The 16,511-nt window shown below is 40.0% G+C and overlaps 1 protein-coding gene across 2 annotated transcripts in view; it reads right to left on the bottom strand.

Annotated features, from left to right (window-relative positions):
- NPSR1 (neuropeptide S receptor 1) overlaps window positions 1-16,511 on the bottom strand; it is a 138,851-nt gene that overhangs the window by 24,670 nt on the left and 97,670 nt on the right. Inside the window, exons 4-5 of one of the 2 annotated variants that reach the window (XM_045793643.2) lie at window positions 9,687-9,780; window positions 3,868-4,069 (exon numbers count right to left, since the gene is read on the bottom strand). In XM_045793643.2, coding sequence (XP_045649599.2) covers window positions 3,868-4,069; window positions 9,687-9,780 — 296 coding nt within the window. The remainder of the gene's footprint in view (window positions 1-3,867; window positions 4,070-9,686; window positions 9,781-16,511) is intronic. The other variant, XM_045793644.2, reaches the window with a different exon arrangement.

Below are 16,511 nucleotides of genomic sequence, written 5' to 3' on the forward strand. Positions count from 1 at the left end.
CAGAGCCATTGCAGGGCTCGATCCCAGTGCCCTGAGATCATGACCTGAGCCAGACCAAAAGTCAGACTCTTAACCAACTGAGCCACCCAGGTGCCCCAAATCAAATACATTTTTTAAAGTGACATTTTTAGGGGTGCCTGGGTGGCTCAGTCGGTTAAGCGTCTGACTTTTGGTCTGGCTCAGGTCATGATCTCAAGGTACTGGGATCGAGCCCCATGTCAGACTGTCTGCTTAGTGGGGAGCCTGCTTCTCCCTCTCTCTCTGCCTGCCACTCCACCTGCTTGTGCTCTCCCTCTCTCTGTCAAATAAATAAATAAAATCTTTAAAAATAAATAAATAAATAAAGTGACATTTTTAGGGGTGCAGAGTCTGCTTGGGATTTTCTCTCCCTCTCTTTCTACCCCTCCCACTTGTGCTCTCTCTCTCTCTCTCTCTCTCAAATAAATAAATCTTTTTTAAAAAGGTGATATTTTTAATGTACTCCCAACACTGAAATTATTTTCCAATAACTAAAATAATAAAACAGAAAATGTTAAATCAAAGTAGAGATTAGCATGTGCAAGGAGCAATTTCCTAAGAAAGAAATGGCAAGCAGCAACATAAAGAAAAGCATGAGTAAATGTGAATACATTACAATGTGAAAGGTCTGTGCATTACAGAAAAGCCTGATACACTTCATTCATATTACCACATGCATTTATGTAGAGCTCTGCATAGTGTTTTCCTACAATTCTTTTAACTTTTTAAAGAATTTGACTTTCTCATTTCTTATTTTTGGTATTCATGCTGTCTCCCCTTTTCACATTTATGCCAGTCTTATGAACGGAAAGCAAAATAAAACCATATTCAAAACAAAAAGGCAAATGACAGACTAGGGAAATTCCTCAGCATATAAAATCAGGAAAAGTTTATTATATAAAGAAAATCTTTAAAAAAAAAGAAGAGAGAAAATAAAATTGAGAGAAATGGGTAAAGAATATGAATAGATAATTAATCTAAAAAACAAAGTGATAATGTACATCTTAAATTTTTTCAACCTCATCTGTAATAAAAAATACAAATTAAAGCAACTATATATGTATTTTTTGCCTATAATTTGGTAAGATATATATATATGTATATGTATATATATGTAGGTGTGTATCATGACTGAAGAACAAGGAGGTATGAGGCATGGTTAATAAAGTGAATGAACACCTAATTTGAGTTGTTTCTTTGGTCTACTTAAGCTTGGAATGAAGAGTTTAACTTTACCTCAAAGAACTACAAGCAACAGCATCAACCTCAAGTGTCCAAAATGGGGTTGAGAGAGAAAGAAAAAAAAACAATGAACTTTAACTCTGAGAGATATAAAGTTGTAGCAAGTTATCCCAGAAGCTAGCTGGAAAACAAATTCTTCACAAGATTCCATCTAGGACTAATCTTGGGTCAAGAGGGAGGAGAGCTGAGAGGGGTGGAGGATGCCATATTCCGCAGAGAGGAGCTCTTTCTTCCACAAGAGGAGTCTGACCACAGGAGACTGAAGGTCATGACTGAGCAGATAGGAAATGCTTCAGGGAAGCTCAAGGTTGGGGGGAGGTCACTCTGAATCTTCATCATTCCACCACAGCTGGGAGTAAGGAGCACGGGGCAGGGTTTCAGGAGGCTGTACGTTGATGAAGGCTGAGCAACTCGCTCTTGAAATCATCCCTCTCATCATCCTATTACATTTGGCTTTTTCCAAGGGCACTACAAGAACACAGGAGTTGGGCTGTAGGCAAGTCTGAGAGGTCCTGATGGGAAGGAGCAGCTTGAATTGATGGGGGAAGATTATGGACAGGGAAAGAGCCACATGACGGCTTGCCCAGACAACGCATCGAGAGTGCCTCGAGAGCTGTGGGGTTGACATACTGTATTCACGCTCCTGAGCAGGGGTTTGGGCTGATTTCATGAGCTGATGGGAAATCAATCAGGAGAGAACAAGGACAAACGCTGCCCCCTGAAATCGATGCGTCAGTTGCCTGTGATGGACGGCAGGAGCCACTTCCCCCCAAATGCCCACCCCTGTGACTAGCCACCCTCCTCCTCCACGTGCCCATTCCAAAGATGCTATGACTTACCCTTGACTGCTTATCTAAATAACCTTCGTCTTTCCTCCGGGATTCCTCCAGATTCAACTTGGTGGAGAGGAGGCAATACGTGGAAATAATGTACACGTCAATTTGTCAAGGCAGCAGAGATGACCGACAATCTCCAGTCTCAGCAAGGCTGCTGGGCCGGCCATGGGATCCCTCTCCTGCCCAGCTCGACCTCTGATGGAGAGCAAGTCATTTTGCTCCTTTTAGCCCTAAGCCTACTTTTGTGAAAACTTCCGGGGCTGGCCTATGTGATGGATAACATTTTTCCAGCTCTGGTATTTTATAAGACCAAAGATGAACAAAGAGCAGGAACACAGGAGCCCCGTAATGTCAGGAAAAAAAACCTTGAAACATATCCAGTACACTTAACAATCAAAGAAATGCATATGAAAACAATGAAATGATACTTTTTTGAAACCTCTGTGTTTGGCAAAGATTTCATAAAGAAATGATACGACCTTCCATTGGGTCAGGGGAAGAAAACTCAGCGCTCTTTTTTGCTGTTGGCAGGAAGACACCTATTCTGCAGGGCAGTTTATGAATATGCATCAAAAGTTTTAAAATGAGCATCATCTTTGATCTAGCAATTCCAGTAGAATGAGTTCTGAAGGAATAATCAGAGACTCATGAATAAATTTAAGCACAAAAAAATAAAAAAAAAATTATCAGTGTTATTTATACTATCTGAAACCAAAGACTGATCTTCCATCATCCAGGACAAATTATGGGACACACGATGGCCGGCTCGAGGACACTCCGAAGGTGCAGATCAGCCCGGCCGTGCAAACACTCCACACGCCAGTATCTCCCTCCATCCGCCACCCCATCTGCCCATGCACAGCCGCACTGTCGCACTGTCACACTGTCAGAGGTGGTCCTGCTGCCATGACAAGCCAGAACCTGCCTTTTGAGGCAGTTGTGGTCTTCTCTGCTGAAAGACCATCTGCGACCACCACTGGCTGTGGGACAAAGGGAGCATCCTATGGTTTGGTAGTTAAGGCCCTTTATAATCGAGCCTCACTCCACCAGAAGGAGCTTATTGCCAACTTCTTCCCTCTCCCACTGACACAACCTGCCTGTCCTTTCCCTGTTGCCACACTTACGAGGACCCCCAGTCACCAGGAAACCTGCTACCTTCCCACCTTTCCCTTCTCCTATCTGAATTCTTCCCTCCTTCAAGGGTCGCTTCCAAGAAGTGTTCCTTGCCATTACCTGACCTCACTGCATGGACTTTCTAGCATATTTGCTGTGTGTATTGACTTTTTCGCTCAGTTTTGCTTCAAGTTTGCCTATTGTTTCAATTATAATATAAGATCCTTGAAACTGGTACTATGTCTTGTATTTGAAAGACCACATGCAATAGGAGAAAGAATAGGGTATGAACTCAGAAAAACCTGTGTTTAAATCCTGTGTGATGTTGGGCAGGTTACTTAACCTCTCTGAACCTGAGTTTTACCATACACAAAGTGGAGACAACAATAGTTATTTCATAGAGTTGTAACGTGGTTAATGGGATCATTGTTAGCTACTTAGCACAATGTCTGCTCCATAATACATACTCAGAAAATATTAGTTCCCTACTCCTTACTCTACTTTGGAGAAGTTGGACTTAACACATAGTAGCTTTAGATGAAATCTTGTGGTCTGTCCACTTCCCTAAAGGACACTAGAACAAGGACCCTAGGGGAGGAGAGCAGGAGTTGGTGAACCGGGAAAGCTTCTGTGTGGGTCTGGCCTGCTGGCCTCTTACCTGATGATTGCCAGGGGGATGAAGTACACCAGGAAGGCCACGATGGTCATGTATGGGGTCCAGTAGGAGTCGTCAGGCCATAGTGCCCAGCATTGCACTTCGCCATTAGAGAGTTTCCTTTTCCCAAATATGATCAGGGTAGGAATGGAGAACAGGAAAGAGAGGCTCCAGGCAATCACGATGAGGACCTTGGCTTGCTTTTCTGCTCAAAGGAAAGAGAAATTGGATGGTTTGTCCATATAGACATCAAAGTCACTCAAGATGGGGATAGTATGAAGGGTGAGAGAGAGACTGTGAATGGTGTCCACATCTTCAGTGGGCGAGGGGCATGGCTGTGTGGTCAGACAGCGAGGGAACATTGTAGAAGATAATCTAGTTTGATAGCATGAGCGTCGAAGGAACAGTTCAGTGCACAGGCAACAGTGGAGGAGAAACGGGTTGGAAGTGGTCCAGGAAGTAGGAAAATACTATACCGCCGTGCAGTTCTCAGAAGGAAGGCTGAGAAGCATCCTCTTCAGAGATGTTAGAGGAGAACCAGGGATCGCAGGAGGCAGGGGGTGGAGGGGACCTACCATGAGGTGGTTGAAGATATAAGGGAGTTGGTTCCTGAAGGAATAGAGGAAAGTTTTGGGTGGAAAAGGAGCAGTAGGAGTCTGGGGGCGGAAACAAACACAGAGCAGCCTGGCATTAAGAGAGCAAGCGAAGGTTTCCTCTCTTGACCACAGGGATGTGATGGCTGCTGGGTTTCTCCACATCCTGGCAGCATTCCCAACTGCTCCTGCATGGGCTCCTTCTTTCACTGGTTAAAATTCAAATTTTGTCCCCTTCTGTAGGTCCTGGACCTTTGAGGGTGATCTGCAACTCCTGGGCCCCAATTAGACTCCACTTGATGGGTTAACAATCATTCACTTTTGAAAGGGATGGGCATGGAAAAAATCAGATTAAAACAACAGGAAACTGTGCATTAGAATTAATTCTACCAAGGTACTGACAATGTGTCCCCAAAGTGCACCCACGGCAGAGGCTCAGAACTACTTTTCTCACACTGGTGCTGGGCTGCCCCGGGAAATCCCCAGTCTCAGGCGCCTGGGCAGCCAGGTTTGAGTATTAGGTGGGTCGTCTCCTGTTATCTCCAAAGTGGCCTGTGTCTCCCACCCGTAGAAAGGCGGACTTCCCATTCCATTTGCTCTTGTCTAATCCTGTACTTCTGTCTTAGGTCTTTCATGCATCACATAGACCTCTTTTGTTTTAAATAATGAAAGTTACACATGATAGTTACAGAAATGCTAGCAGAGAAATATAAGCAAAAAGAAAGAAAAAATGTCCATGGTGGCACCACCCAGAAATAGCCAGCCCAAATTTTGATAATGCATTCATATGTAATACATAGGTTACACATACAAAAACGAGAACATAATATACATGCTGGTTTTTGACCTGATTTTTTTTCCCTGAAAAAATTTTTTTACGACTATCTTCTTATGTCAAGAAAGTCTTTGTCAAAAAATTGTATGACATCTTTTCATGTCTGCGTCTATACAAGCGGCATTCAGACTTTTTCAGGCAGTAAAAGGTTTTCACCAAATATAATTCTACCTTGAGCCCGGTGCAGGATGCCTGGGTAGCTCAGGTTGAGGCCAGGTGATAGCCAGAAGCTTCCAGACTTGTCCTGGAGCAGGTCTACAAAATGAGTCCTCCAGGGCCAGTGTGTGAAGTGTAATTTGAAAACCACTGATAAAAAAAATTTTTTTCCATGGTTACATGAAACTCCAATTTTATCCATAGCCTATTGTTATTTAAATTGTTTCCAATTATTTTATTACAAATAATTTATGTGTATCTCTTTACAGTGCTATTGCCTTAGGATAAACTCTAAGAAACCAATTTTGGCAAATATTAAATTTCTTCCAGAAGTGTCTACAACCTATGGCTCCCACCGGAAGTGTGCAGACATGCCTATTTCTTTATACTCTCCCAACACTGAGAGGATTCTTCCTCTTCCTCTTGTTATCTCGTTGGTAAGATTTCATATCCAAATGTCTAATCTTGCAGTTCCTCAGTTAGTGGTCAAAAAGAACATTTCATCCATTCATTTTTCTTTGTTTCTTAATAATTTGTTCATGTTCTTTGCCCGCTTTTTCAATTGGTGTGTTCTTTTTTTCTTTGCCAGAGTTCTTTAGAAGAAGGATATTATCCCTTTGCCTGTTGTATACAAGTATTTTCTATTTGTCATTTTGCTTAAGGATGCGTACAATGTTTATTATTTGTATAAAGAGTTTAAAAGTTTTGATGTAGTTTAAACTACATTTATTTCCCTTATTGTTTCTGCTTTTGCTGTTATTCCCAGAAAGATCTTTTCCTCACAAAAACAAAAACTTTTACCCATACCCATACCCTTTCGAGTTTAAAATTTTTACGTTATCGATCCAACTGGCATTGACTTTGTAATTCGCTGTGACAGAGGGCAGTCTGATATTTTTTTAAGTGACGAGACAACTATACTAACACCCTACACTGACTAATTCCTTCTTTTCTAACTGACTTGGTGGTCCATGTCCTTTATGTACATTATTCTGGTTTTGCTCTCCTACTGCTTAAATTATCAAAGTTTTAAATTGTGCTTTACTCTCTGGCACTACCTGTTTCTCTTCATTATGAATAGATGTTTCCCTCACTATTCTCATATTTATTTATCCAAAAGAGCCTTAAAATGTCAACTTCTCTGGAGTTGCTGGCTGAGGAAACTACCACTTCAGTAAAAAGCGGGAAACAAGCAGTAAGATGTGGCCTCTCCTTCCGTTGGTTTGGTCTCCATCACCTTGGGTCTGCTCAGCCTCCAGTGACTTCCTGTGGCTTCTGCCTGCTTGGTTCTCCACCCGTCGCCCCAAAACTCCTGGGGGGAGTGTGGCATCCGTGTTTCATCTGCTCTCTGTGTGCTGGGAATTCCGTGAAGTCCTGGTACTTGGATGGCTTCTTTCCTTGGCTGCCACCCAGCTGCACGTCTCCTTTATTTCTGTGTTTCCTCCGTGACTTTGGTGGGATTGGGCAGAGAAGAAGGGAAAATGGCTAACGTCTACTTCCAAGTTTTCATCTTTCCCCAAAGCTATTGGAGATGATTATTTTCCAAGTGCCCTCTACCGAACCTCTATTAATTTTGTAGTGAGGAAAGAAATTGCTTTACCTCTTTAAAAGAACACTGTAATATCCATTGCTGCCTTTTCTGTAATTTAGGACACAGTTCATAATATTTCAGTGCCTCCTAGAACTAGTCATATTTGCCATGAGCTAAAGAGTTGATTTTATTTTATTTTATTTTATTTTATTTTATTTTATTTTATTTTATTTTATTTTATTTTATTTTTTTACCAAATGAATATGGTGAGATGGGTAACTGACCACGTTTGCCTTTTGGCTACGGATTCCCTAAGCCTCCACCTCCGGGAAATGTCTTGGGACCCCCCTCACAGGTTTGCTTATACTTCACTTCCTTTCACTCAGATTTCTGCACCTTGAAATACTCTGGCGTATGCATTTTTTGTATGCCCCCACTCAATCCTTCCTGGGGTCTGCTGGGCATAAATACATAAATGAATGAATAAGTATATCACACTTTTGTGTAGATCATAAAATGTCTCTTCTGTTTCCCTTCATCCCACCCCCTGCTTCCTTCTTCATCGTAATCACTGGGGCAATGGAAGTGCCCAGAAAGCTTGGTGCTGGTCACACACTTCACACACACACACACACCAAAACAAACAAAAACAACCCTAGAAAAAGCCTACAAACAGGTGTAAATTCTATTTTTACACTAATTTTAATTGCACACATCAGTATACTTCCTTGTATGTAAGTCCCTGCGATCACCACGGCTAGTCCAAGTCCCATTCCCAGGAGTGAGGACTAGTTGCTGTGTGTCCTTGCAAGCAACTGTTTATTACTTTTTTTTTTTTTTAACTGTCCATGACTATCCCACCTCCTCATTGAGAGGCAGGATACGCGGTAATCAAAGATACCTGAGTGATGCCCAGACCGTCTTGGGTTCAAATCTTGCCCTGCACCTACTAGCTGTGTGATCTTGGGCAAGTTACTTGAACTCTCTGAACTGTAATTGTCCAAACTAGAAGATTCAGATAATAATAGGACCTACCTCACAGAGACGTTGTAAGAATTGAAGTACTTAACATGCTTAGAGAACTTATGATCGCGAGTGGTGTCTGGTATGCAGTCACTAACTCTAAGCTACTGAAACATCTACCTTCCTCTGTTGGGGGAGTTCCCGCTATTCTAAGCAATGCTACGATAAACAAGACGTGCGTACATGTATGCGTGTGGGTGTTTGTCCAGAGAGGATACCGAGAAGTAGAATTTCAGGGTCAAAGGGCTGCACATTTTATGTTTTAATTAGATGTTATTAACTTGCTATCCAAAGGATCTGTGCCGATATTCTCTGATATATTCAATAGCATCTGATGATGTTTTTTTAAAGATTTTATTTATTTATTTAACACAGATAGAGACAGCCAGCGAGAGAGGGAACACAAGCAGGCGGAGTGGGAGAGGAAGAAGCAGGCTCATAGCGGAGGAGCCTGATGTGGGGCTCGATCCCATAACGCCGGGATCACGCCCTGAGCCGAAGGCAGATGCTTAACCGCTGTGCCACCCAGGCACCCCAGCATCTGATGATATTAATTCTACTTACTCTAAAGTTCTGCTCATTCTGTTAATTTTGTTTTCTGAGGTGTAAACGCCGCAGAATGGTGTTCTGAAGTATTATCTATTTTCCACAGTTTGGTTTCTGTCCGTTTTCTATGATATATGATTGCACCTCATCTTTGTAGTCAGGATTTCATATTAGTTCTTCATCTTATAAGTTTTCACAGGCTGCTTGAGAGAATGTGGTACCGGTCACTAAACATTGGGTTCTTACTTGCTTTCAGGGGTCGTGGAAGAAAGTGGGCTCTGACCATGGGCAGAGTAATGGACAATCAGTCTTGTGAGTAGGTACCCACCCTCTCTCCAATGAGTCATTGCTTCCTAGGACCCCACCCTGTCTCTTCAAATCCAGCACCCCCACTGCTAGGAGGAAGAGACCTGTATCCCTGCTGTCCCTCTGAGAAGGGAGAGGACAAACGAAAAGGAAATATGCAGTGATGAACCCTCCTCCTTGTGCTCCAGAAATCACCTTGCTGGTTTCCTTGAGTCCTTCTTGCTCTGGGCCTTTACGCCATCTAGTTAGGAAGCACTCTTTATACTTCACCCATGTGTGAAGTGTTGTCTGTGGGTATTGTGAGCTGCGTGGTTTCAACCTTTCCTCAGACCCATCTGCCTCCTTCTTCCAGGGACTCCTCACTATCACTGGATCAAGGAGAATTTTACTTGTTTCCACTATCAGTGTCAATTGAAAACATCTTTCCAATTATCTCCATGGTTTGGAAGTAAGGAAGGCAACATGCTTGTTTCTGGAAAATGAGCAAGTTGAAGTGGGAGTATTCACTTCTTGAGAGAGGTGTATGTGTCAACACTGCTCTAAAGGAAAAAACCAGAGGCATTAGGGTCAAGGTAACCGGCCACAAAGCAGGCCCAGCAAACTCCCTTCCCTAGTAGCTCTTGACCATCCAGGGGAACCAACCACATTTTACCAGGCATCCTGCTTCTCTTTCTACATCTTTTCGGACAATCAGACCCATGAAGTAGAAAGAAAGTAGAGAAGAGAGTGGGAAGAAGAAAACCATTATTAAGAGGATAATATTAGAGAAAACAACCCCATCCTCACCCAAGGAGGATTTCTTACAGGCTAGCACTCGGTTGAGCCAGCTTACCTCCTTGCAGGAACTTCATGGGGTAGACGATGGCGTGGTATCTGTCTATGCTGAGCGACACAAGCACGTAGGTAGAAGCGTAGAGCAGCACGACCTGAAGACGGAAACAAGAGGAGGCGCGTGAGTTCACGGCGCGTGAGTTCACGGAAGTGAGGGATGCATATCATAGGAGAGTGTTTGGTGCTATTAGAAACCTGTGCACTGAACCTAGGGAGGGAGGAAGTTTGGGCTAGGGAGAGAAATGACTGACTCCCTATGTCTAGAAGCAGATTGCTGTTCTTGGAACCGGACTTGTCATTGCTAGTGGTGACCAGTGAGAATGCTTGTAAGCTCACCCTTCTTTACTCATTCACTTGGCTTCTTGGAGACCCCACATCTTAGGATCAGTCTCTCTTGACGTGTGCGTGCATGGTACGTTTGTTTGTAATTGACTTTTAAAGTTAAACTAATTTTCCCTGCCACAGCTGACATTCCCGAATAATTAGAAAGAAACGTTCATTTGCCTTTTATCGGGCTGAGTTGCTGAGAGACAATGGGAGGGGTCTGGTTTCCGGGAGACCGTGTGCTGTTTAGAATCATTTATCATCATCTGCGCTGACAGTCTCACACCTCACTTCCTCCTCCACTTCTCTAGCAGAGCTGCTCATTAGGGTCAGTCCTTGGGTCCCCTCTTCCTCCTTCCCACCCCATCCCTTATTAACCTTGCCCAGGCCCTGTAATTATCCTAAGTACAGTGTTATTTGAGAGTTTGCAGAGAAGGAAATTGGGATATAAGAGGTTAACATCTCTTATGTGGAGAGCATAATCAAAATGTTATTAAGTGAAATATCTCGAAAGGGTGATCAAGGTGGAAAATTTTCGGGTAACGTTGAGCCTCGTTTCTACCAAAAGTCCAGCCATATCTCTGTTTTGTAACCTTTGGGCCAATTCCAGAGCAGAGAAGCATAAATAAAAGGCCACAGTCTAAGGGTGAGTGTCTGAATCTCTTCTAAAATGAAAGAGAAATACCAGGACTTTGGTAATAACTCTTGCCTGGATTTATACCTTATTGTTCTTTCCCTCACTCAGACAAATGATAATCAAGTATATATATATTTTTAATTATTTTTATTTCTAGAACACCACACAAATCCATTCCAGCACGAACATTGTAGAAGGTGCCATAGGGAAGGGGTTCTGAGGGCAGATTAGAGATAGAAGGTTCTCCAGAGGGATATAAGAAGAGGTTCTCCTCTTGCTAAAACGGTGTTAGATGGATGGAGAGAAGAATGATGTCCAAGTTTAACCCAAAAAAATTAGACAGCTGTCTTCTTAGCGAAAACTGGAATTTCCATGTGTGATCCAAGAATTCAGAATTGTTACAGCTGGACACACACAGCTCGGGAGGTGCCATTCGAGGAGGATGGGAAAGAAAACTCCCGAGGGCAGAACTCTATGGGGTGGAACGTCATGGTAAGAAGGTCCTAAGAATCTTAGTCATCTTTGGCTGTGTTGAGTGAGGTGGCCAACACAAGCTCAGAATTTGGAGCAAGAAGAAAGTTCACAAAAACGAGTGCCTGGAAGAGCAGGTGACATTAACAAAAAGAGATGTATTTTGAGACACAGTCAAAAACAGTAGTTAATTTCAAGGGTCTTCAAACATTTAGGCAGGGTAAAAAAAAACCTAAAGGTTACATAAAAGAAATGCATTTCAAATTGTCACGCTTCTTTTTTACAAAAATAAAATGCCAGAAAACAGCATAAAAACATGTTCAGAGTTTTGAAAGAAAAATTATGATCCAAGAATTTTGTAAATATCATTTCTGTGCCAAGGCACAGAATAATTTTCTTAGATGTATAAGAAAGAAGAAAGCATAACATCACATAATCTGAAAAATCTTCCGTGAGGAAATATTTCTGCTGATTGAGCATTATTTCAAAATTAAATACTCTAGAAGAGGGACAGGATTGAATAATAACAGCTGTGGTAAGCATTGAGTCAAAAAAAAATCCCACAACATATTTACAAATAACTGTGAATAGTTAGGAAACATTCCAGGGAAAAATCTGAGGAGTTGAGTGAGAGGAGAGAGTATAAGGAAAGAAATCATGTTGTATGTTTCCATTTGGACATTTTAGGCATCCCTTTTGTTTTTTACTTTGATAGAGACATATTAAATTTAAAAATTAAAATTAAACTACGATAGTGAGATAAAAATGGACAAAAATTCATTTATTATCTTCTTATGGTTATCGTAACAAATTACCATCAACTTTGTCGTTTAAACCAGCATAAATTTATTCTTTTATGTTTCTAGAGGCCGGAAGTCCAAAATTAGTTATAGGAGGTCAAAATCAAGGTTTTGGCAAGGCCACCATCCCTCTGCAGGCTCTAGAGGGGATTCCTTCCCTTGCCTCTTTCAGCTTCAGGTGACAGCCATCATTTTCTGATATGTGGTCACACAAATCCCATCTCGGGTCTATGGTTACAATGTCTCTTCTGTCTGTCAAATCTCCCTCTGCCTCCCTTTTATAAAGGATGCAGATGATTACATTTAGACTCATTAAGATAATCCAGAATAATCTCCCCATTTCAACATCTTTAACTTAATTACATCTGTAAAGTCTCTTTTTGCTATTTAAGGTAATACACATGAATTTCAGGGATTAGGATTTGGATTTGGGGGAGGCATTTTTTCAGCCTACCACAAATAATAACCAAATAGAAAGGAAACCACACGTAAATAGGAAAAAAATTAACCAAGAAGATTAAAATGTGGTGACTTAAATAACACCAAACACTATTTGTCTCAATAAATATAAATGGCTTAAGCTCCTTGACTAAAACAAAGATTATGTACAAAATCCTTCCCCAAATCTAACTGCATACTCTGTTGAAAACAAACCTCTAGAACCAAATGATTATTAAAGGTTAAAAATAGAGTCATGGGGGGCGCATGGGTGGCACAGCGGTTAAGCGTCTGCCTTCAGCTCAGGGCGTGATCCTGGCGTTATGGGATCAAGCCCCACATCAGGCTCCTCCGCTATGAGTCTGCTTCTTCCTCTCCCACTCCCCCTGCTTGTGTTCCCTCTCTCGCTGGCTGTCTCTATCTCTGTTGAATAAATAAATAAAATCTTTACAAAAAAAAAAAAAATAGAGTGATGGCCAAAGGCTTACCGAACAACTAAAATCAAAAGAAGGCATTTTCTCCTGGGTAAATTAAATGCAAAGCAAATTGCACTACATGAGACAAAGGGATTCTTTTTATTGATAAAAGATATAATACAAAATGGTGATAGAATATTAATAAACTTATATGTGACAAGTAACATAATACAAAATATGTATAAGTAAAACATTCAAAGATTTACAAAGGATACAACACAATAATACATAGAAAAAATTAAACACGCTTTAAAAATAATACACATTATTGTAAACTATGTAGGCAACATTTCAAAACTGGTCCTAAACTAAACTACCAAGAAAAAGAAAAATCCCTCAATAGATTCCAAAAATTATACAACTTATATAATTTGCATATTTAAAACAACAAGCAATAAGAGCTGAAATTAGTATCATGTTATTTTTTTTAAAATACCACTCGGAAATTTAAACACCCTTGTAATTAACTTGAGTCAAGAAGGAAATCAAAGTACAATTATAGTCAATTCATAAATGTCAACAATGAAAATTCTACACATCAACAACATATGGGATACCATTTGGAGAACAGATGGCAGCTTGAGGACATATGTCTGAATTCTCACTACCCCACCCCTCAATTCTGACAAAAATGACCTAGGAAATATAAAACTAAGGAAAATCTTGCAGAGAAGTGAGACTTGAATGCAGCAAACTTAGAAAAATTTTATTTAGAAAAATACCAGATTGGATCCATGTAAAGGAAGATCCCTGGATAGACTTAAAAAATTAATATACTTCATTTCTTAGAACAATTTTAGATTTAGAGAAAAAATAAAGCAGATAGTACAGAGGGGTCCTACTCCCCTATCCACCACTTTCCCCTTCTTAACATCCTTCTTTAGTGTGGTCCATTTGTTAAAACTGATGAACAAATGTCAACGCATTATTACTAAAGTCAATGTTTTATACGAAGCTTTACTCTTTGTGTTGTATAATTCTATGGGTTTTTAACAAATGCATAATGTCATGTCTCCACCATTCATACAGAAAAGTTCCACTATTCTAAAAATCTTCTACTTTACCTATTCAATCCTTCCAAATCCCTAGCAACCACTGATCTTTTTACTGTCTTCATCGTTTCCCTTTTCCAGAACATCATATACTTGTAATCATATTCAGGTAGGCTTTTCAGATTGACCTCCTTAACTTAGCGAAGTGCGTGTAAGATTCCTCTGTGGCTTCTCCTGGCTACACAGCTTATGTTGTTTTATTGCTGAATAATATTCCCTGACATGGAAATACCAACGTTTGTTCGTTTGTTTGTTTTATCCATTGAGCTTTTAAGGAACATCCTGCTTCTAATTTTTGACAATTCTGAATAAAATGACTATAAACATTCTTGTGCAAGTTTTTGTGTGAATGTAAGTTGTCAACTCAATTGGTTATATATACCTAGGAGTACAATTGTCCTATCGCATGATAAGAGTATGTTTAATTTTATAAGAAACTGCCAAAATATCTTCCAAAATGGCTGTACCATTTTGTGCTCCTACAAACAGCATCTGCTTTTTGGATTGTACTCATTCTAATAGGTATGTTAGTGCTATGTCATTGTTTTAGTTTGCAATTCCCGAATGCCATAAAACGGGGAGCTTCTTTTCATATGTTGTTCGTTATCTTTCTATCTTCTTTGGCAAAGTGTCCATTCAGATCCTCTGCTCATTATTAGGTGGGTTGAGTTTTAAGAGCTCCTTGTCTATTTTGGATAAAAATCTTTTATCAAGTATGTGTTTTGCAAACATTTTTTCCCATTCTGTGCCTTGTCTTTTCTGTCTCTGAACAGTGTCTTATGCAGAGAAGTTTTAAATTTTCGTAAAATCCAACTTTTCATTTTTTTCTTTCATGGATTGTGGTTTTGGTAGCTAGAGAGTCATTGAGAAACCCAAAGTCCCCGACTCTCTCCTATGTTGCCTTCTAGAAGTTTTATAGCCTTGCGTATTTCATTCAAGTCTATGATCCATACTGAGTTAGTTTTGTGAAAGGTGTAAGGTCTTTAGTCAGATCATTATTATTATTATTATTATTATTATTATTATTATTATTATTATTATTTTATGTGGATACCAGTGACTCCAGCAGTCTTTCTTGGAGAGGCTATCTTTTCTCCATTGAATTATCTTTGCTCCTTTGTCAAAGATCAGTTGACTTTTAATGTGCATTTGTTTCTGGGGTCTCTATTCTGTTCCACTGATCTATTTGTTGATTCTTTTGCCAATACCATGCTGACTTGATGTAGCTGTAGCTTTATAGTAAGTCTGGAAATCAGTATCTCTCTTCCAACCGTGTTCTTCTTCAGTATTGTATTGGCTATTCTGTGTCTTTTGCCTGTCCACATAAACTTTAGAGTTTGTCTATATCTATAAAATAACTTGGTGGGATTTTGATTGGGATTGCATGGAATTTATAGGTTGCTTTGAGCATAATCGACATCTTAACAATAGTGCATCTTCTTATCTGTGAACATAAAATATCTATCTATTTCCTTAGATATTCTTTCATTTCTTTCACCAAAGTTTTCTCCATACCGATCTTGCACATATTTGTCAGGTTTATACCTAAGTCTTTCATATCTTTGGTCCTAACATAAATGGCTATTGTGTTCTTAATTTTAAATTCAAATTGTTCATTGCTAGAATATAAAAGCACGATTGTATTCTTCAACCTCATTATTTTTATTTTCACTTAATAAGCCCACAGATTTTCTGCGTTTTGTTTTGGTTTGGTTTTTTGTTTATTCTTTCAGATCATCTACACAGATAAGCTTGTCATCTGTGAACAAAGATATTTCATCTTTCTCATTCTGTATACGTTTTATTTCCTTTTTTGCCCTGTTGAGTTAGTCGGAACTTCCAGTATGATACTGAATAGGAGTAGTGAGAGGGAACATCCTTGCCTTGTTTCCCAGTCTTAGGAGAGAAGCATTCAGTCTCTCACCATTAAGTATGAGGTTAGCAGTAGCTTTTTCTAGATGTTCTTTACCAAGTTGAGGAACTTTCCCTCTATGAAAAGTTTACTGAGACTTTTTAACATAAATGGATATTGGATTTTATCAAACGTTTTTTCTGTATCTATTGAAATGATTATCTACATTTTCTTCTTTACCTTTTTGATTTAATGGATTACTTTAATTGATTTTTGAATGTTGAACCAGTCTTGCTTACCTGGAATGAATTCCACTTGGTCATGGCATGTAATTATTTTTATAAGTACTTTGGTTCAATTTACTACTATTTGTTGATAATTTTTGCATTTATGTTCATGAGAGACACTGGTCTATAGTTTTCCTTTCCTGTAATGCCTTTGTCTAGTTTTGGTGTTAGGATAACGGACTCACAGAATGAGTTAAGAGATGTTCCCTTTGTTTCTATGTTTCAGAAAAATTAGAAACTTATTAGTAGGGGCACCTGGGGTAGGCTCAGTAGGTTACGTGTCTGCCTTTGGCTCAGGTCATGATCCTGGGGTCCTAGGATTGAGCCCCACACCAGCAGGGAGTCTGCTTCCCTCTCTCCCTTTGCTCCTCCGTCTCCCCCCACCCCCTGCTCATGCATGCACTCTCTCTCTCATAAATAAATAAAATCCTAAAAAAAAAAAAAACACCAAAAACGTATTAGTATAATTTCTTCCTTAAATGTTTGGTA

The sequence above is a fragment of the Ursus americanus genome, chromosome 3 (assembly GCF_024610735.1).
Source record: "Ursus americanus isolate L20-20 chromosome 3, mUrsAme1.1.p, whole genome shotgun sequence".
Lineage (NCBI taxonomy): Eukaryota > Metazoa > Chordata > Mammalia > Carnivora > Ursidae > Ursus > Ursus americanus.